Source organism: Paramisgurnus dabryanus, chromosome 12 (assembly GCF_030506205.2).
Source record: "Paramisgurnus dabryanus chromosome 12, PD_genome_1.1, whole genome shotgun sequence".
Classification (NCBI taxonomy): Eukaryota; Metazoa; Chordata; class Actinopteri; order Cypriniformes; family Cobitidae; genus Paramisgurnus; species Paramisgurnus dabryanus.
In genome coordinates, this window is record NC_133348.1 from 29551200 (window position 1) to 29573366 (window position 22167).

Sequence of the window (22167 nt, forward strand, 5' to 3'; positions counted from 1 at the left end):
ATGAGCAAAGTTGACAGCATCCAGGTTGACCGTTTTCAGGTTAGGATCGCATTTCAGCCAGACTCAATAGTTTGTGGCAATGCATTCTAGAAGTTATCTGTAAATGATACATATGAAACAGATTGGCTAAAAGAAGGTAAATAGGGTTAAGGAAAAGCCATCACACACTCTCAGACTAAAAAAAAATGGTCATAAATAGTCCCAAGGTGTTACTGGGGCAGTACCCTTTAAAAAAACTTAATACCATTTAAAGGTGCTCTAAGCGAATTGAAGCGTTTTAGACCATAAAACATTTTTTGTTACATACCGGAAACATCTCCTCACTATCTGCTTGCTGCCTGTCCGCTGATCAAACTGTAAAAAAACGGGATCTCTGTAGACAGCCCAGCCTTCACAAACGGCAATATCAACAAGTGGCCAAACCTAGCATCACAAAACAAAACAAAGTATTCCAGCCAATAAACGACAAAAAGGATTTGGGGGTGGGGGTTGGGCGCGTTCATGAAAGCACGGAAGGGAGGGGGAGGAGTTAGCTACGCTCCGTCTGTTTGAAAACAGTTTCAAACGTCAACAATAACTAACGTCTCGCAGATTCGCTTAGAGAGCCTTTAAGGTCTTTCAATCATAAACCTACATTTATCTTCAAATGGTGTCTTCGACAACAGAATTTTATAAAAATAAAGGCCATTTTTTTGGCATTCCTATCCTGACACCCAACAGCCAAACAAGACATTTTCTAGTGGGTTATCTTCCCCGTTTAACTCGTGTATAATTCTTGTTCACTGTTTTTATGCCACGTTGGGCGCGCAGTTTAACTGTGATGTCTACTCGCAGTAGGTCTAATATTATATTATAGGCAGTGGCGTCTCGTGACTGCTCTTCCGAGGGGTGCAAATACAAAATAAGTGTTCAGAGTGTCATGTGTGTTGCTTGTGTTTTCAAAATATGTGTTTGTTGCGTCATGTGAAACATGTGCATTACGTGTTTTGTCAAAATAAGTGCCTGCTGCAGATGCATCAAAACCGTTTATGATAAAAGAGACGCTCACGTTCACAAAATACACGCAAGGCACTCCCTTAACAGTAAACTTTTATTATGCGGGTATCTGGCAAACGCGAGCGTCTCTTTATCATAAACCCTTTAGATGCATCTGCAGCAGGCATTTATTTTGACAAGACACGTGATGTAATAGGATCACTCAATGCTCCGAACACATATTTTGAAATTACGAACCACACACATACATGTTGTGACGATTTTGCATCGTGCGCCCTCGAAAAAAGAAGTCACCGGCCACCACTGATTATATAATATATTGCAATAGGTCTATTATAATGCCTACAAACAATACTAAAATACACTCACAATGTGCATTAAAACCACCGGAAAAATCACAACCAAATGTTTTAACCTTATAATGAAATCACAGATGTCCAGACAATAATTTATCTTTTATGAATCATAAAGGTACTGGTGTTTGGGATGCAGTGAGACTATAGTGTGAGTCTATAAAAAAAAACGACATTAAATGTTAAATGTGTGATATAAATAAACAGTGCTCATAAACGACCGCTGAGTTTGTAGTCTCGCCTGGACCTGGAAGTCTTTTATTCATGTCTTAACAAGCGAATAGCTTGGAAAAGTTCACCATTGTTTGTTTTGGACGAGATTTTGCACCTTCTGTTTGAATGAGTGTGAATGAACAGCTGCTGATTCTATCATCCTACGAGGAAATAAAAGATTTGTTGGCAGCAGTGGTTCATGTAGGTTGTCTACAAACTGGAAGGTTGGTGGTTCAATCCCCGGCTTCACCTGACCAAGTGTCAAGGTGTCCTTGAGCAAGACACCTAACCCCAGTTGCTCCCGACGAGCTGGATGGCGCCTTGCATGGCTGACACCACCATTGGTGTATGAATGGTGAGGCAAATTGTAAAGCGCTTTGGATGGCCATAGGTCTGTTAAAAGCGCTTTATAAATACAGTCCATTTACCATCTTTATTCGCTGTGTTTAACACATTGCACTTTACCAACAATCAAGATAAAATATCTGTCACTTAGTGCCTCTTTAGAGATGCCTGTGACTCTATTAGTGAAGAGGGTGTGTGAGAAGTGTGATTTCATTCATTCCCATCTGCTGTATGGGTGTGAGTGTGTTTCACACAACTGCCTGCCTGTGTACGTGTGTGTGATCTCTCCTGGTGCCTGCATTTATTTGGATATAAACCTGGCATCAGACCCGTTTGCTCAATGCTTCTTTCTCTTTCATGCCTCAGCTTCATCTCTAATATTCCTTAGGGAAAAGCTGAAGTAAAACTACTATATTTTACTGTAATAAATGTGAGTGATGTTAGCCTGTGTAACTAGCCAGTATGATGCTATGGTGTTGCTACAGTGTGCAGTGACTAAGGCCGCATTTACACTGCATGTTCGAAGTGACTCGATTTCGTTTTTTTCCCTCATGTGGCACAGATCTGATGTGACCCACGAACGTGCAAGCAGGAAAAAAGCTCACAGATTCTGAACTTCTCCTATCGGTTTCAAGTCTCATTCATATGTGGAAATAAATTGGATATTAATCGGATACATGCATTCGCGTTGTTAGCGGACAGATGTGATATTGCCATGTCAAGACCACTGGCATAGGGGACACCCCTGCAGCCCACACAGTGTGTGGGGCCCCACCCCTTTGATGGGCCCTGACATACATTAAACAGTCCCTCCAGAAAATGTGATTATGCGATCGCATGATTCAATGCATAATCATCCAATGTCCGCATATTTATGCAGGGGCTGCATTTTTTTTAATACGTCACACTTTCGCCGCATAAATTGCAGATTTCTGCTCTCAAAATATGCGGGGCTTGCATGATTTCATAATCCCCGCATTTTCATAGCAAAAAGTCATATATATCTTAGCAGATATTTGAAAAATGTTGCATTTACTTCACACATGCGCAGATGTCCCCTTTTGTTATGGGAATGTTAAGAAGTGACATAATTACACGACGAGAACATCAATGAAAAGCTGCAAACAGTTTTTGCATGTACACGCAGTTTTTGCAAGTTCATAAATATCCCACATATTCAATCGCATTTTTTAGGAAAACGTGCCACAAGATCAAGGATATTTCCCTGCAACAATCACAAAAAAACTCAGAATGAAAATGCATTTTTCCGGAAGGACTGATTAAATATCCACCCTGTTGATACATCACATGACATACGTCCTCACAAACAAGTCAGTAGTTAACTAGAATGACGTTAAACAAGCGCAATTTAAGGGACAGCTGTTTATTATTGCTGCGTCCGAAACCGCCTACTTCCGTACTATATAGTAGCCGAAAAGCAGTAGGCGAGGCGAGTAGTATGTCCGAATACGTAGTATTCCAAAAACAGTTCCTGAAAAGTACCTGAATAACCAACTACTACTACCGCCCTGTCCCAAATGGCACACTCCGGACTTGTGGTCCTCCTCAGAGTCCACACTTTGATGACATCACGTAGTCCAGACTTTAGGGACCCTTGATGCGAGTCCACGTGGGTGCACTGGAGTCGTATTTTGGGACAGACTCGAGCATCACACCGGAAATAGGTAGAGAAGTTGCCCGTCAGTGTGAACTCCTCTCTTCCGTCGTCTGATTGGTCTGATTGCCCTTTCGCAAGGACTTCTGGGTTGGCAAAGTCCGTGAAGCCTGCTGCAGTGCGGGCTTCGCTGAAGACCGCATCAAGGGGGCAAAGGAGGCGCTGATGAGCACACTTCAAAGCGTAAAAATGACAGATGGGACACCCTACGGACTCGTAGACTAAGCGAGAATGCGCAATTTAAGGCCACGAGACCGAAAGTCCACATGAAGTGCGCCATTTGGGACAGGGCCTACATGCGATGGACACTTCACTATCCCATGATGCCCCAGGAGCCCCAGGAGTTATGTAATGAAGAAGAAAGGCGAAAGTGGCGATGCGGCCATATGAATGCGGCTGGTATGAAGTGACGTGATGACGACGTATGCCATGTGATGTATTAACATGGCAGATGTAATACATCCGAATCGCATTCATACTATCAGGATTCATACTATACAGTACCTACTGTTTTAAATGGTCAATAAGTAGGTACTTCATCTCATTCAGTACGTACTGTACGCGGTTTCAGACGCAGCCTATGTGTATTTGCATTTGATTAGTTGCGTTACCGCGACTTTGCAATCTTGCTGGAAGAAGTAGGTCATCCTGGTACTTTTCGCCTTTTGGACATACTACTCACCTCGCCTACTGCTTTTCACCTCATTTATTGTATGGTAGTATGCGGTTTTGGATACAGCTTACAAACTTTCAGGCAGGTGTGTTGAGGGAAGTTTCAGCTAAACTCTTCAGGACACTGGCAATTCAGGCCCAAGTTTGGACAACCCTGACTTAGGTGGACACCACAAGCGATCACATGACTCTTCTTAGCAGCGCCATGGAGGACGACGGCCCACTTAGTGGAGTAATGTAGGAGTTTTATGTCTTGATAAAGAAATAAAGCTCTATAATCTTGTATGATCATTGGCTGTTTCTCAATGCAGTCGCATTTTTAGGCTGCATATGTCATCAAGTCTTATTTCAGAATATTACAAATATAAAATTGACTATTATTCTTAGTTAATTGTAAATTGTTGTAATATGCCTTTGACTTTCGCATGTAATCCTCAGTTAACTTAAAATGTTTGTCGTTTAATTGTTCTGCCAAGTGTTTAGTAAAAATTTAGATATCGGATACAAGTCACTTTTAAAAGAGATTTTTCTTGGATATGTGTATTTCCACAGGGTCTCTTTGTGCTGGGTCTTCCCTTTGCCCTTCAGCAGAGTGGATACATGGGTTTGATCCTGCTTATATCAGCTGCACTGATCTGTACCTACACAGGTAAGATCCTGGTATCTTGTCTGTACGAAGAGGACGAGAACGGCCATTCGGTCCGTGTAAGACGCACATACGAGGACATCGCTAATGCCTGCTTCAAAAACGTCTGTCCTCACATCGGAGGGATAGTTGTGAACGCCGCACAGGTGCTGGAGCTGACCATGACCTGCATTCTTTACTTGGTTGTCGGTAGCAACCTCATGTGTCACAGCCTTTATTTCCTGCCTCTGACCCCGGTGACCTGCTCCACCGTCACCTTTCTGATCCTAATGCCCTGCATGCTGATCCGTGACCTGAGGGCCGTGTCACGTCTGAGCTTCTTCTGCTCGTTGGCTCAGTTCTTCATCACCTTCATCGTGATCGGCTACTGTCTCTGTCAGTCAGTGCGGTGGGAAAACACGAGTCTGAGAAGAGTACCTGTGGATTTCTATGGGTTCCAGGTCGCAGTGGGGGTGATTATCTTCAGCTACACATCTCAGATCTATCTGCCCACACTTGAGGAGAGCATGATGGACAGGCCAGAGTTCAAGAGCATGATGGATTGGACTCACGCTCTTGCCTGCATACTGAAGACAGCGTTCTCTGTACTGGCCTTCCTTACATGGGGAGAGGAAACCAAAGAGGTACATTTCATTAGATTTCATAAGAAATACCACCTTACTACACTTTATAAACACAACATTTACTTCTAAAGCACTTACAAAATTACACTCAACCCAGAGGTATTTTATAGGGTAAAATTCCCCAAACACCCTGAAGTAGCTTATAAAATAGGGGTACTAAAATGAAAGTAATCATTTTGTTGAATGCCTAAATGAATTTCTTTCTTCTTTAAACACACAATTGGTTATCAATCTTCTATCATTTGTGTGGATGATGCTAAAGTGCCCTTTACTTTCCTCACTTGCATAAAATAACATATTCTTCAAAGTGTATTATAACACATGCCATGAGAAATGAGTTATGGTCCAATAAATAGATCTAAAAACTTTTCAGACAGTTTAGATGTTCATATATTTATATATGCTGCATAAAGTACGGCTGATCTATCCATTAGTCATCCACCGGTGTGCTCATTGCTATAAATATCAGTGTTAACATGATATTTCACTTGTTGAGCTTTGATGATGATCAAATTCCACCGTATACAAAGACTAAATATGAGCTCATCTCTGTTAAACATCACATCTGATCTTTCTTTCTTTATCACTTCTCTTACAGGGGAGAGAGCTGCACAGTGACACCAATCCAATAATTACACAGAGTTAAATGGATAAAAGATTGCATATTTGATGTTAATTAACCATATGAATTAGCTTTACTTCCAATATAGCAGGGAAAGCCACAGACATACTGTACACTGTAAACCTGGATAAGTTCTACCAAGATTTGAGCCAACTGATTGCCTGATTGTGTTTTTTTAGTTTATAAACTTAAAAGACTGTCAGTTTTAATAACTACATTTCATGAATAACTATAAACAAAAGAAAAAATTCGTTTAAATGTGAAAAAAAGGTTTACTTTTTTGTTTATTTTAATTACTACAACTGAAAGTCTGAAGTTTTGACAACTTTGAATATTGGCCCTGTCCCGTAACGGGACACCTGAGTTTACATCAATATTTTGCATGTCAATTTTTATCTATCACAACAAACTTGTTTGGAAAGGTCTAGCCCATTCAACAGTGTTTTATCAAATGGAAAGAACCTATATGTGGATATGAAACCTATATGCAGCTTATTTGCACATACATGCGCATATATACAGCATATATGCCCATATATGATAATATGCATACTTTGTGTTTTGGTGCTGGTATGCTGGTGACCACCAGCTAAACCAGCATAGACCAGCATAATTCCCATGCTGGTCCATGCTGGTTTGATGCTGTTTTTTTTCAGCAGGGAGGCGTCAAGCGTGAGTGATTTCAATGTTAAGTAAATGTAAAGATGCATATATGCGCGTCTGGAGGTTTCGTGGTGCAAACAAGGCATTTAGCATTGCGCAGTAGACGCCAATCCGCCTCATTTGTGTGTCTAGTTGGCGCGAATGACTCGCGATTGCCGCAAATTGAGCGTTGCCACGGAAATGCGCGAGTTAAAAAATCGGAACTTTCACATGCGAATGAAGCGAGTAAACTCAAAATGTTTAAGCATCCAACTACGTGCAAATAGCGCATTTTTGCTGCCTCTGCTGCGTTTGGTGTAAATCCAGCATACAAGTGTAGATTTCATATTACATCACCATTTGGGAAAAATTATGACATAGTAAGAGTCAGTTTGTAAAAGGTTGCGTGCCCAGGGTTAGGCAAAATTTGTTTTTACACATTTATAACAATAAACCTCAACTCTAAACCTAAATAAATTAGAATAAATTATATATCACTGGAAAGCTCTCACAATGTAGTTTTCATATTTCCAAACTTTTTTGCAGTAATAATAATGCAGGGACAGTAATTTATTAATTTGTGACAAGAGTATGCAGCAAACTGTTGACACCTAGTGGCCTTGTTGTTGAAACCACTAAAAGTGTGACACAAACCTAATTTTTTGTGATTTTAACTTGAAATTTGGATCACAACTACTTGAGAATTGCAAGTTAGCATGATTACTTTTGTGAAATATTTACATTATTATAATTTTATTTATAAAATTAATATGTTATTGAATTATTTTTATTTCTTAAAATACATTTAAACTGCTATAACCTTTTTTATTGAAGATTTTCCTCCAGACACTTCTGTGCAAGTGTACATCACATTCCCCCCCCCAACACACACTTAAAGGGGATTTGCACCACATAAGGGGACGAGTTCAGAGTTTTGTGGGAACCTTTTACCTAAAAAACTTTAAGTAAACCAACTTAAAATGTTTAAATAAATAAAATGTATATTTTCCACAATCCATTGTTTCCTCCGTGTCATGTGTGTGTGTTTGTTTACTTACCGCTCTGCCATGCGCTCATTAGGCTGATGCCGCTCACCTGTGTGTTGATTGTCTCGCTCCAGCTGATCATCATTCCATCTCCTCCATAAATACTCACATGACTCTCTGTTCCCTGCCAGATTCTCACTCTTTGTTCGGCTCCCGTGTTGTGTGGTTTATCGTGTCGTTCAGTTTATCGTGTCGTTCAGTGTGGTTTATCGTGTCGTTCAGTGTGGATTACGTGCCCTGTTGGATTGTTTATTGTCGTTGTCTTTGTGTGGATTTTCCCGTGTACAGCCTGGATCTTCACCACTGCTCACCACTCCACCAACGCCGCACTCAATAAACATCTTCACCAACTAACCACCGTAGTCTTCGCCACCATTGCCACCAACACCGGACATTTATTGCCTCAGCATTGACTCTGATTTCTCTCTTTGTTTATATTTTAATAAACATTGTCATTTTTCACCTGCATTTGCTTCCGCTCATTTCATGTCATTACAGTAAGTGATTGCAATCAATTTATTTAAGCTACATTTAAACAAAAGTTTTTTTATTTTACTTTCAGGGGCGGCGTTTGCGTATGGCAGGGTATGACAGTTGCCATACCCTACTGTAGCATTCAGACAAAACACCAGAAATCAACAGGCAATAATGATGCTCATTAAAGATTATTTTTAAAATTTTCAGTAGAACATTTCTGAACATTGGTACATCACTAAAATGGACAATTTACACGTTTGCTCGACTTCATGCTATAATACAGGAACCAACATGCTGATGACAATAACATGCTGCGAGAGCGGTTTGAAAGCAAACTCTTCCGATGATTCCTCGCCTCACCCTCGCGGTACTTTGATGTCATCAGCCTCTCGTTCTTGCAGCGAAGCTTGAAGTCTCTGCAGGACGTCTCATGATAACCACTGCTGTTATAATCTTTATTTTCGCAAGTAAAATCTTTTTGTTTTAACAATCAAACAGACTCACAGGTCATCCCCACACTCGCGCTATGCCTATTGCATACATTATTTCAGAAGTAATATGATTTGTTCTCTATGAATAAATAAACATGTTCTGTTCCACTGGGAAAGTGTAGCGCAGTCGAAGTGAATTGTATTAATTATTTGCGCGCATTTTTGAATATGGTCACTTGTGGAATAAAAACTGCACGACGACAAAGGTAAGACTTGTTTTTACATTTAGCCCTGTTTTACTGAGAGTTTTATTTAGTGTTTTAGTCGGTTAACTACGTGTGCTCTGTCACATCATTTAAAAGTCTTTATTGTGTGTTTATTAAGTGTTTATTGGTGGTTGTCATGACAAGATTGTGAAGGGATGTTACAGTATGTTTTGATATTATCTTGTTTTATTACACGGCTCTCTGGAATGCTTGATTCTGATTGGTCAGTTGAGACATTTGCAGGTTCGTTCTTTTCGAATAATAACCGCTCCAAAATAATAACGCATAGCCGGTACTACTTTTACGAGTAAGATCGCTCCGCGCCAATAAAGATCAATAAAGATTACTGTCTGTTTGGCGCCATCTTGTGACAAACACTGGACAACCACGACAAGACACAGAGAGCTTACTGAGACTGAACTTGACAAAATAGAGCATGACAGCTACGAAGCCAACACACAAAAAAATACAGAATGGGCATTAAAACTTCTCAAAGACTGGCTAAAAGAGAAAAAATGGAGACAGACAAGTATGAAGCAGAGGATCTTAATAAGGTATTACGATCATTTTATGCATCTGTGCAAAGTTTCGCGGAAGGATAAAAATGTTAATTTAAAACAAATATGCCAATAAAATGTTTCAAATTCATATTCATGTCTAGGGCTGGGATAAACGATTATTTTTTTAACGATTAATCTAGCGATTATTTTTTCGATGCATCGATTAATCTAACGATTCATTTTGTCAGTCCGATTCGACTTCGATTCGATTCGATTCTCGATTATCTCCCCATTAATTAACTAATAGCAAGTTATACATGTTGATTTACATATCTGAATGTAAACATTTCAATATATCTTTATTGCTCTTAAAATTTCAAAATAAAAAAAGACTATACAAGTGCAAAATAATGCATTCTTAGACAGAGGTAGCATTCAATAAAGCATTTGCAGTGCATACTGTGCAGTTAAGTAACCGTATAAAAATCTCAAGTTCAAATTACTTTATTTTACATGCATTTATGAGCAAAACCTCTTCAATGTGCCTTTTGATGGTCTGTGTAATTTTTATAACTAGATTTGTTTAATCCACATTGTTTTCGTGCTGTTCTAGTCCATTTAATGACAGATATAAACTTAAGATAGACTTAAGATAGACTTATTATAGACTTAAGAAGCACATATATTATTAAATCTCTTTCTCTTAAGTTTATTAAGATAGATTAGGACTCATTTACTGCTGGACAGAGAGTGAATGAAAGCGCAGTCTTCTGGCAACAGTGACATATTTCATTGCTTTCTGTTAAATTGCTCAAATGACTGTTTAAAACACACTTGGCATCACATTCATGATTTTATGGTAAAATGACACTTTTTCGCGTAAATCCACGAGCATTTAAACCATAAACAAAGCACTTTCACTTTAATTGAGCGTGAGCAGCGCAGCAGAACCACGCAGAAACGATTGCAGCACTGTTGCTACAGAGCCGCCCAAGTATTTGCAGCTGGCTCCGACCTCCGTTTATATCCGTTTCGAGCCGCGAGCTCGCGCTGCTCATGCGGCGGGGTGCATGCTTGTTAACATGGGCGCTGAAAAAAACACGCGCCGCGCGGCCGCAGGCACTGCTCACCCTTGCTGTGTGAAACCGGCGTGCCGTGGACTGAAGCCACTCGCGTTGCTACTACTGCGCCGCCTTTTGGGTCTGACGAATCGACGCGCATATTTTGCGTCGACGTATTTTTTGCGTCGACGTCGTCGATTACGTCGACGCGTTGTCCCAGCCCTATTCATGTCCAGTTTTTTTTCTTATGTGACAAGTAGCCGTGTAATAAGCGGGATAATGTAGAGTCAGCCGGTAGTTATCGGGAAATAAGCCCCTTCAGTGTGATACAAGATCACACTGTCGGGGCTTATTTCCCGATAACTACCGGCTGCCTCTACATTATCCCTTACTTAGTGTATCTGTTGCTGAGTTGCACTTAGTTAAGAATTACAACCAGTGCCGCTGCTAGCCATTTTGGTGCCCTAAGCATAATTCCTTTTTAATGCCCCCCACCCCGACCCTGAGTTTGTTTTTGCCAGTTTAATTTTTTTATTACCAAACATATATCATAATAGCAAAAAGTAAAAACTTTTACAGCTTTAGCCAACACACATTACACATTTGAAAGTGCAAACTTTTATAAAATAGCAAAATAGAAAAAATTACCAAACTTAAATTATCAAAATAATCCAGACATGTTTTTCCCATGCACAATGTCACTTTAAATAAATTACATTAAATAAACATCAATAAGTAAACAAGAATACTCAATATTCTTAAATAAAACAATGATTCAGAGAACTAAGTGTCACAGTAATGTTTGCCTCATATAATATATAATGACGTTTTATATTTATATATATTTAACTGTCAGGAATTGTTAGCCTAGCATGTGCACTGACTGCTAACGTTAACTTTTACTGAGAAAGTACTAGCCACCATCACGTCAAAATAAACCACAAAATAAAACACTGCTCAATATCTAAAGAAACGTAGTAAAGAAAGTAACAGCTGCGTCAGTTATTTGTAAAATGCATATGCATAGGTAATGTTTTACAGTAATGTTTCTCAATTTAGCTTGCACTGAGATTATAAATTATAACAACATAGTTTGTCATCACAGCAAGTTCGAGGCGCATTACGATTAGCAGCAGCTGCAGCCCATGCGCATTTCCCTAGGAATGATTAAAGATGATGGACTTACCTGCAAGTGATGCACGGGCATCATCCCGCAGTTTCTTCTTTTTTTATTTTTTCCGATCCTGACTCCTGCTGTGTTTTACGGAGCCCGCGAGGGGACATGGTGGTGGATAATATTTGGGATGAGAGGGAAATTTTTTTTTATAGCTTTTGCGTTCCCCCGAGAAGCTTTTTGCGTTCTCTCGCAAAACTTTTGCGTTCCCCCGAGAAACCTTTTGCGTTCCCCTGAGAAACTTTTTGCGTTCCCCCGAGAAACTTTTTGCGTTCGCTCGCAAAAAGAAGAGCCTATGTTTCCGTGAGGACCCACAGCGCTTCACAGCGTCACCTGAGACAGTTCACAAGGTAATGGCATCATTGATGCCAGCTGTTTGTAGATATGATATATAACTACTGTTATTAAAGAATTATACAGTATTTCTTTGTATTTAAGTCCAAGTTCAAAATAACACTCTATAAACCGCTACATTGTGAATGCATTGAGCTGTCTGAACCATTGCTGACGGGAGATAAAGTGTTTATCTGAACTAAAAACATGACCTGTTTCACAATGGAGTGGTTTAAAGAGTGTTATTTTGAACTTGGACTTAAATACAAAGAAATACAATATCATTATTTAATAACAGTAGTCAGGGCCGTGCACAGACCTTTTGAGGGGCATGTGCTGAAACTGAAAAAGGGCACCCCCTCCAAATAAATATCACTTAAAGGTGCTCTAAGCGAATTGAAGTGTTTTAGACCATAAAACATTTTTTGTTATATACCGGAAACATCTCCTCACTATCTGCTTGCTGCCTGTCCGCTGATCAAACTGTAAAAAAACGTGATCTTTGTAGACAGCCCAGGCTTCACAAACGGCAATATCAACAAATGGCCAAACCTAGCTCACAAAACAAAACAAAGTATTCCAGCCAATAAACGACAAGAAGGATTTGGGGGTGGGGGTTGGGCGCGTTCATGAAAGCACGGAAGGGAGGGGGAGGAGTTAGCTACGCTCCATCTGTTTGAAAACAGTTTCGAAAGTCAACAATAACTAACGTCTCGCAGATTCGCTTAGAGAACCTTTAATAATCATCTTAATAGCTTTATTTTTATTCGCTACTAATGATTGAAAAAAATCACTATTAATGAATGAAAAATGACATTTTATGATAGCTTGGCATTATACAGTGCAAACGATATCTGCCCTTTTAAGTTGGCTTTAACAATTTACATCCTGGGTGTTTGTCTGTATTAGGCCTATTTGTAGTCATGTGTTTGTGAAGTGCTCTTGTGAACTTGCTCTTATTTAATTGTAGAATATATAAATTTTAATTTTTTCCTCTGCTTACATAAAGTTACATTAAAATATGTTTGAAGAAAAAAAAGGTATTCTGTTTGATTTATAAGCTCATTTTTATTATTTGGTTAACATGTTTGTGTGATTGATATGTGATTGAGAAGAGGGGAAATAGGAGATTAAAGATCAAAATAGGAGATTATACTATACTATAGCCATACCATTAGCATATTCAACATGTATCTCTGCCTACCTGGCAAAAACTGTGCTGAGGACCAGGAACCTTGGTCTTTTGAAGGTGCAAATAACTGCATTACTAATAAATATACTAAATACTAAGTAGACTTAACTCTATGCAGTTGATTTCAGAATAAAAAGTTATGAACCAAATAATCATACAACAATCATACAACTCCCTTGACTAATTCAATGCAAAAGATACATGCATATACAATAAATTATATCCAGATTGCATACTATAATGAGTGACAGGCAATATAATGTACATACTTGTATCCTTTACACGTTTTTCGTCTCTATCCAGTTTTCCCAACTGGGCATCTGATGTCTAAGACCTTTCTAATCTGATATGTTTTTGGTGTTAATGTAGGCTAGACATTTTAACGATTTTAACAATTGAGACGCGTCATGCAAAAAAAGCAGTAAAAACCCGACCGTGCATTCCGTATTGTTGTCACGGGTGCCCTTCACATGGGTGAACACTTGTTTAAAAACTGCTCGCGCTTTGTCAAAAACTCAATTTGGTCGCAGTTTGGAGCTCTTAGTGCCCCCTGATTGCCCGCTCGACCAATCCCGTCTATGGATAATTCGGCTCTGCTCAAATTTATAAAACATGCGCCGTTATATACATACTAGTGTTTCTTTCGTAATGAGACAGCATTGTACTCAAACAACAAGATACTTATTTACCGTTGCAAGACGTTCAGCTGCCTCTGACTGCTGTGGAACTTCAGCTCGCTGCACTCAGGGGGCGGAGTTAAGATGTTTGACAGACAGTTTGAGCGGATCCAAAAATATTTAGTTTTTTAATAATTTTACTTGATAAATATATTTGTAAAACACACAGACAGAGGTAAATGTATAACAATAGCATTAATTTATATATTTAAAATAATAATAATAAAACACCTCCAAAAAAGGGCACTTCGGAGTGTAAGGACAAAAAGGGCATGTGTTCTGCACAGGTTGAGCCCTATCTGTGCACGTGCCTGACAGTAGTTATAACAGCGGACATTAATGATGCCATATGGTGTAGTGCTGGGAAGCAGCTATACGGAGTACCCTTATTAGATGGCATGGGGTAGCCTATATCCACCTCTAAATGTGAAATATTAAATATTAATATAATTTCTATAATGATCCTAATGCTGAGGAGCCAAGCAGCATAAGTTAAGTGACAATACTAGACCATTTTGGAGTGAACTAAGGCTATGCAAGACTATAGCCACTTACATGCCACTGTTTATTTTGAACTTGGACTTAAATACAAAGAAATACCGTATAATTCTTTAATAACCGTAGTTATATATCATATTTAAACAGCTGGCATCAATGAACTGCCTCAGGTGACGCTGTAAGCGCCGTAGTTTCTCGCAAAAACGTAGGCTCTTTTTGCGAGCGAACGCAAAAAGTTTCTCGGGGGAACGCAAAAAGTTTCTCAGGGGGACGCAAAAGGTTTCTCGGGGGAACGCAAAAGTTTTGCGAGAGAACGCAAAGTTTCTCGGGGGAACGCAAAAGTTTTGCGAGAGAACGCAAAAAGCTTCTCGGGGGAACGCAAAAGCTATAAAAAAAATTTTCCCTCTTATCCCAAATATTATCCACCACCATGTCCCCTCGCGGGCTCCGTAGTGTTTTCGGGGCCATTTGCAAAAGTTGTCTACTTGTCCGTTTCTCAATCCGAAGGCTGCATCCTGCGCGAGGTCGCAGGCTGCATACGTCATCAAGCCTGGTTTATTTCAGTTAACTGAACATTACATTAGCAAGTCATAAGCATATTACAACAATTTAAGATTAACTAAGAATAATAGTCAACTTTATAATCGTTAATATTACCAAATAAGAACGTTTGATGACGTATGCTAGATATGTGACCTCTGCAGGCTGCAGCCTTCGGATTGAGCAACGGTCTCTGTCAAACTTAGTCAGGCGCCCGCGCGATCAACCGGCACGGACCATCAAAGGCTGGGGGCATACTTTCTAGACTAGAGCAATTAAATTATTTCGTTCCCCCTTTTTTTGTAACATATATACATGAATAAAAAGTGCCTAATAATATTTCTATAGGGTAATGAAATAATTTCAGCATTATAATTTTTTTTCATTAGGCTATTATTTTTGGTGCCCTCTCAGCACGTGGTGCCCCACGCACAGCGCGTGATGCGCGTTATGGGAGCGGCGGGGCTGATTACAACATTTGAAAAGCATTTTAAACAACCATGATTTCTATTTTTGTTTTTCATTTGTATTGCTTCCGTATTGTTTTCAGTAAGTGTAAAGTTACATTAGAGCAATCGTAGTATTATTTTGTACAGGTTGGTGGAGTATGTAGTACACATATTATGTGGTTTCATAGATTCGTTATTTGAGAATGGCCTTCTTGTACGAAGATTTTTTGCCATACCCTAGGTTTTCGTGAAACGCCGCCACTGTTTACTTTACTAATTTTTTTGTTTAAATGTAGCTTAAATAAATTGTTTGCAAATTGTTTGCAACAGAAACAGGCAGTGTGACTCATGAAACTAAAAAACTCTGTATGCAAGTTTGAAGAAACAGAGCTCAGTGCTGGTATAGGCTTCACAAAGTTAGGGTTTATAATCTGAGCCTAAGCACAGGCACTACACTTCTTAACAATGATAACTACAAAAAATATAAAAACTAAACTCTACTGAAAACCACATAAAATATCACTTAATTAAACAAATGCTCTGGTAATACAGGCTAATGCAAAGCATGCTGGGAACTGGAAAGCCTTAACCAATCATAATGATTCTATATAAAACTAAAGTCAATTTGCATTTCCAGAATCGTAAGCTTTGCTGGCAGACTGAATGCTATAAATCTCTCATCACAACCACCAAAAGTTTGCAATTATTTGCAGTGTTTGTTAAAATTACGTTGTGTAATTGAAACTCATTTTATTTGAGTTTATGGAACTGAAAGCGGTGAAATCGTTAAACACACAAAAAACATTTAAGTTTAATTAACTTTTTTCACTGGTTTGAGTACAGTTAACTCATTTTTAATAAGTAAGTTGTACTGTTCGGGTTTACAGTGTTGCAACACCTATGGAAAGCTAATTGTCACAATTGTAAAAAACTGTATTCACAAAAGACAGTGAAGAATGACTAATGAGAGAGAGAGATAGCGACTGTGGGATTGAGAAACAACCGTAGGTCACCTTTTAACTTGGGTCCATTGTGAAAAAGCTTGCATTGCACTTAGAGGGTTTTGCAGTGAAAGAAATATTTGTTAAATACCAATGAAGAGACATATGTGAAAATTAGCATTTCAGTTACTGACTAATAACTAGTTATTAAGAAGATAATGTGTTTTTATTTTCAGGTGATAACAGATAATCTGCCAGCTGGTTTACGTATGATGGTGAATCTGTGTCTGCTGGTTAAAGCTCTTCTCTCGTACCCACTGCCATTCTACGCCACAGCAGAGATATTGCAGATCAGCGTGCTGAAGCTGGATTCATCTGAAGCCAGGGCTGAGCGATGGATGCTTATCCTGCGAGGATCTCTCCTCATCCTCACCTTCATCATGGCGCTGTATGTCCCTCATTTCTCACTGCTCATGGGCTTAACGGGTAGCGTGACCGGGGCGGCCATGACGCTGCTGCTCCCGGCTCTCTTTCACCTACAGTTGAAATGGACCCAGCTTGACATGAGTCAGAAAGCTCTGGATCTGCTGATATTACTGCTGGGCTCTTTCTGTAGCATCTCTGGGGTTGTCTGTTCTGTTAAAGGAATGATAAAAGCATTTGGGGACAAAGAGACCAATCTATCTGTGTAACTAATGATTTATCTTCAATAAGTTTACAGTACAAGCTTAATAGACAAAAGTCACAGATGCTTAAGCAACAGCTCACGCTTGATGTTAAGAAGAAAGTATGTGTAAAAGAGTCCCTTCATTACTTCTTGTGAAATATTTGTAAATATTTGTTCATATTCTCACGAGCACAACTCTTTCTGTCATGTTTCTGTTAGTTGTGATGGCCACATTGAAACCTTAATTCATCTTGTGCCGACATCTTGTGTTTATGCAAGATCTGAAATAATACCCAGTTTTCAACAAAAACACATCTGGGTCTGAAATACGTTAAGGGTGAAGACATAATTCAAATTCTGGGTGAACTTGTCCTTTACATTTAAATGGAGTTAATGAATGATTTTCTGCTTTCTTCCTGAAATGAGTTTGTAAAGTGTTATCTTGTGTCGAGTCATAATTCACCGTGTTCATTGCTCAGCTGCTTACCAGGTTAATGATGCATGAAAATCTCATGTTATCCTGCTTTACAGTCTCTCACTGTGTCTATATCTGTCGTACAATAAACAACTTTTGACAGTCAGTTAATGATGTAAAGAAATGACAAAAAACAAAAAAACAAATGATAAACATATTGTTATGAACTAATAGGCTATTAAACGACGAGTTTTTGAAACAGCAGTTATTCACAGTTGTCTCTGTTTCTATCTCTGCTGGTTTTTATTTCTCTTCATCATTAAGAAATTTGATTTGCTTTTGATTTGCTCTTGGAAGCTGAGACAAACAACAGCTGCAAAACTTACAGGTCAGACCACATGAGCTCAACATGTGCTTTTTTGAGATGGATTCGTCAATTCAAAATTAAAAGTTTGAGAAAGAACAGATTTTATATTCATAACAGACATAAAAGTCAGTTTTATATCACCATATAAGACAAGATTTTCATCCCAATATTACCAAAAACAGATGTCAATTTTTTTTTCGGTCAAAGGGTCATGCCATTTGCATGTTGTAACTTCAAAATGGAAGTTGAAATTTTTTTAACACTAAATGTAATAACACACGTTTTACTTTTCAAAATGAGTATTGGTCAATCTCAACTAATTAGTTGATTTTTTTTAACATGGATGGAGGCATTTTGATAACAGGACTGAAAGTAACAGTTTTTAGCATAGATTAAGCAAATACCGGTAGATGTTTTATTTTAAAATAATCTGATAACATTAAATAAATAATTCACAGAAATGACATTCACAGGAATAGCATCAATATCATAAAATGTAGAGAAAAGAAAATGAGAAAAGTGACGTTTGAGCTTCATATGACCTTCAGAAGATCCAGATGATGTCACTTCCTCTTGAAAATGTGAATTGCTGGATATTCCTACATTTTCAGAGGGGGGAACGTGGTGGGTGATATGCATTTATCTTAAATATTATGATTTTTCAATTGTAAAAAATATTTAAAGCAAAGAATGGATATTATTATAATAATAATAAGTTCAAGTCTTATTTCACTGACCGCAGTCAATTTGTTTTTATGGGTGGTCATAGGTCCAAAGTCGGCTCTGTTCATACTGGTGTTCCACAAGGGTCAGTATTGGGTCCCTTACTTTTTAGTATGTATATCAATCAACTTGGTCAATTACTACGATCTCTCAACCACAATTATCACTTTTATGCTGATGATACACAGATCTATATTCACAACAGACCGGGTTAGCAAGTGAACACTGTGCATCTATCTAACTGCATTGCTGAGATAAAGACTTGGATGTCCAATAATTTTCTGTCGCAAAACGGCTCTAAAACAGAAATTATGCTCCTTGGATCTCCACATCAACTACGAAAGGTTGTGTCTCCTACTGTGTCTGTTGGTGGTGTCGCCTTGGAGTTTAAGAGCAAATTAAAAAAATCTTGGTGTCATATTTGATTCCACTCTATCATTTGAGCATTTTGTGCAAAATACAGTTAAGACATCGTTTTTTCACCTCGGAAATATAGCTCGGCTACATCCTATGATGTCTTTCCCGGTTGCTGAGAAGTTGATAAACTCTTTTTACGCATTGACTACTGTAATGGTCTTCAAGCTGGGGTATCTAAATCATCTTTGGATAAACTGCAATATCTACAAAATTCAGCTGCTAGAGTATTGTCTGGGCTAGGGACTATATAACCCCTGTCTTGGAGTCACTGCACTGGCTACTTGTTAGGTACCGTATTGATTTTAAAATCCTTATGTTTGCATGTACAGTAAATCTCTGCACAAAAATGGCACCTCAGTACTTGACTGATCTATTAATGCCCTACACACCACGTCGCAATCTGCGCTCCTCTCAGAGTGGTCTCTGGGTTGTTCCTAAGACACGGCATTTTCTGTCTATGCTCCCAAGCTCTGGAATTCTCTCCTGGCCAACATCTTAGAAGCAAAGACATTAGTGACTTTTTAAATCTCTTCTCAAAACATTCTATTTAAGGATTGCTTTTATTTGTTTTTTTATTCTTTTTTGTTTATTTTTTTGTAATTTTATTGTGTTATTTCTCTGTTGTTATGCTTGTATGTAAAGCGCTTTGAGAAAGCTATACATTTAAAGGCGCTATACAAAATAAATGTATTATTATTATTATTTGTTTTATTGCATTTTATACATATAATGACCTGGTGACAGAAGTGGCACCGGTTCGGAGGAACGACCCTCAAATATTTGGTCAAATTCATGTCAGTGTGCTGCAGTCATCACACACGCACGCACGCACGCACACACACACACACACACACACACACACACACACACACACACACACACACACACACACACACACACGCACGTACACACAACCATCTGTTAGATCTGAAATCAGCTAGTTATTACATTAGTGTTTTGATTTATACAACTCAAAATAATACCTGATAGCCAAAAAAGCAAATAAATCGTATAAAAGTGATGCTTTCAATAATATTTCTAAAATAAAATTACAAACTAAAAGTCTGTTTAATGACATTACTTGAAAGCAGAAGACGTTTGGTCAATTTGACTTGCAATGGTCCTTGTAAATATGCACATCAATATGTATGCCGGTAAATTGGAAGTGATTTGCAAGTGAAATGAGCTCTTTCCAAACTTTCTGCCAGGTTCACATACACCACACATGTATCACTGAAATTGTACTTGAGTCTTGCTGTGCGTGTCTTTGGGGGGGGGGAGCTTTGGAAAGAGGGGGCGTGTACTTAAGTAGTGAAAGTTCAAAAAATACAGTGTATACTTAATTCACTAATTAACATAATCCATGCCCATTAACAACTTTTTAAGAAAGAATAAAAAAGCATATCAATGGCTGTTACTTCACAAGAAATGTACTTCAAATAAAATTACTTGCTTTAACCACATCTTAAGTAAAAAACAGCTTCTTTAAAAGAGCTGAGTTATGAAAGCTTTTCTTATTTATAACAATATGTTTATAAATATATCTTATGTGCTGCAATTCTTTTATCATTGTTCATTTGTCTTAATTTTACCTTTGGCCAGTTTCAATAAGCCTCACAAAGGTACTGTAATTTATTTTATTAATATACTCAGAGGTGGACACTACTTGAGCATTTTAAGTACATTTTCCAAGCATCTGTGCTTTATCAGAGTGTTTGTCTTAGTAAAACATTTACTTTACTTTACTAAAAATTTTTCATTCTAAAGCAAAATCATACTGTGTATTCCTTTTATACTGCATATTAACATTGATTTAATACCTAATTACATAAAAAATGTATACTTTTACTTTCTTGAGTAAAAGTACAAAAGTTATTTTTGCTTAATTATAAATACTAGATGTTTAATGTACTTAAATATCAATATAAACCAAAAACTTGAAATTGTGAAATGTTGTGGATTAAAAATAATGATAATATGCTTTGGAATATGTGCGTTTACAGCATTAAGTGATTATAGCGCTGATCTGTTGGACTATTAGGGGTCGTGCACACCAAAGCTTTTACGCCAGCGGCCAGCGTTTGTTTTCAATTGTTTTCAATCCAAGCACGAAATTTTTTCTCTGCACTGAAAGACACCGCTCAGCCGTTTTTCCGCACTCAGCGCTAAGCGCAGAGAGTTGAAAATTATTCAACTTTGAGTGAAAAGCTCAGCTCATCAATGTCAATTCTCACAGAGCCATCCAATCACAGTGGAGGAGGGGTGGAACAAATATCACAAAAACCAACCGGTCAATCGTACACGGACTGATAAACAAAGCAGAAGTATCACAGAAACCAACTCACTCAGGTGAAGAAAGCTGGCGGCTGAAAAAAAGCTTTCGGACGGCGTCCGCCTGCTGTTTTCAGCCGCGTTTAAAAGCTTTGGTGTGCACACACCCTTACACACTGCACGTGAGTTCAGCATGTGTGAGTTTAAATGTGATTGATTACCTGTGTATGACGTAGCAAACCAATGCAATTGCAAACCACGGATATAAGACGTCTTTGGAAAACTCAAATATTATGGAGAAAATATTCACCAACGGTGTTGAATGATGAATATGGTTCGTATTAAAGTATATTAAAAACACAACATAGACAAATAAACAACAATAAAAACTTTTTATCACAGTGGAACTTTAAGAATGCATTTTTATTTGGTAAATCATCATATATACTATTCTGACCTGAAAAAAAAAACTGACAATACTCACTTCATATAAATTGCTCTCTCTCTCTTTCTCTCTCACACACACAAATATACACGGTATATCTAGTAATGTTAATCATTAGTGTATCTGATTCTTATTTGTACATTAATTTAAGCAGACTTTATTAAGTGATAAATACAGTAATAAGTTTTGATAGGTGCTCAGCACATTGTGAACACTGAAAGTTGTTTCTATGTGTTTTTCTAATTATAATAATATTATGTTTAGAGATCCGCTTAAAGCTGCCGGGGCTGAAGTGGTTTTGTATGAGTATATCTCATTAAACCAGCACAGACACAAACACACAAACAGATGTGCACGGATTTGTGAACTTGGCACGGGCAGCCGAGCATCTCCACACAGCCAAATCCGCAGGCATAAAATTCAATACGCTTTCATTTTTCATGGCAAAACGCCCGTGTCTCAAGTGCTTTCTTTCTCTATTCTCTCTCTC

The 22167-nt window shown here is 38.3% G+C and overlaps 1 protein-coding gene across 1 annotated transcript; it reads left to right on the forward strand.

Annotated features, from left to right (window-relative positions):
* On the forward strand, positions 1-17675 carry LOC135750114 (vesicular inhibitory amino acid transporter). The gene is made up of 3 exons (XM_065268883.1): positions 1-39; positions 4807-5523; positions 16609-17675. The coding sequence occupies exons 1-3, from the start codon at positions 1-3 to the stop codon at positions 17062-17064; spliced, it is 1212 nt and encodes a 403-aa protein (XP_065124955.1). The 3' UTR covers positions 17065-17675.
* Positions 17676-22167: the final 4492 nt, after the last annotated feature.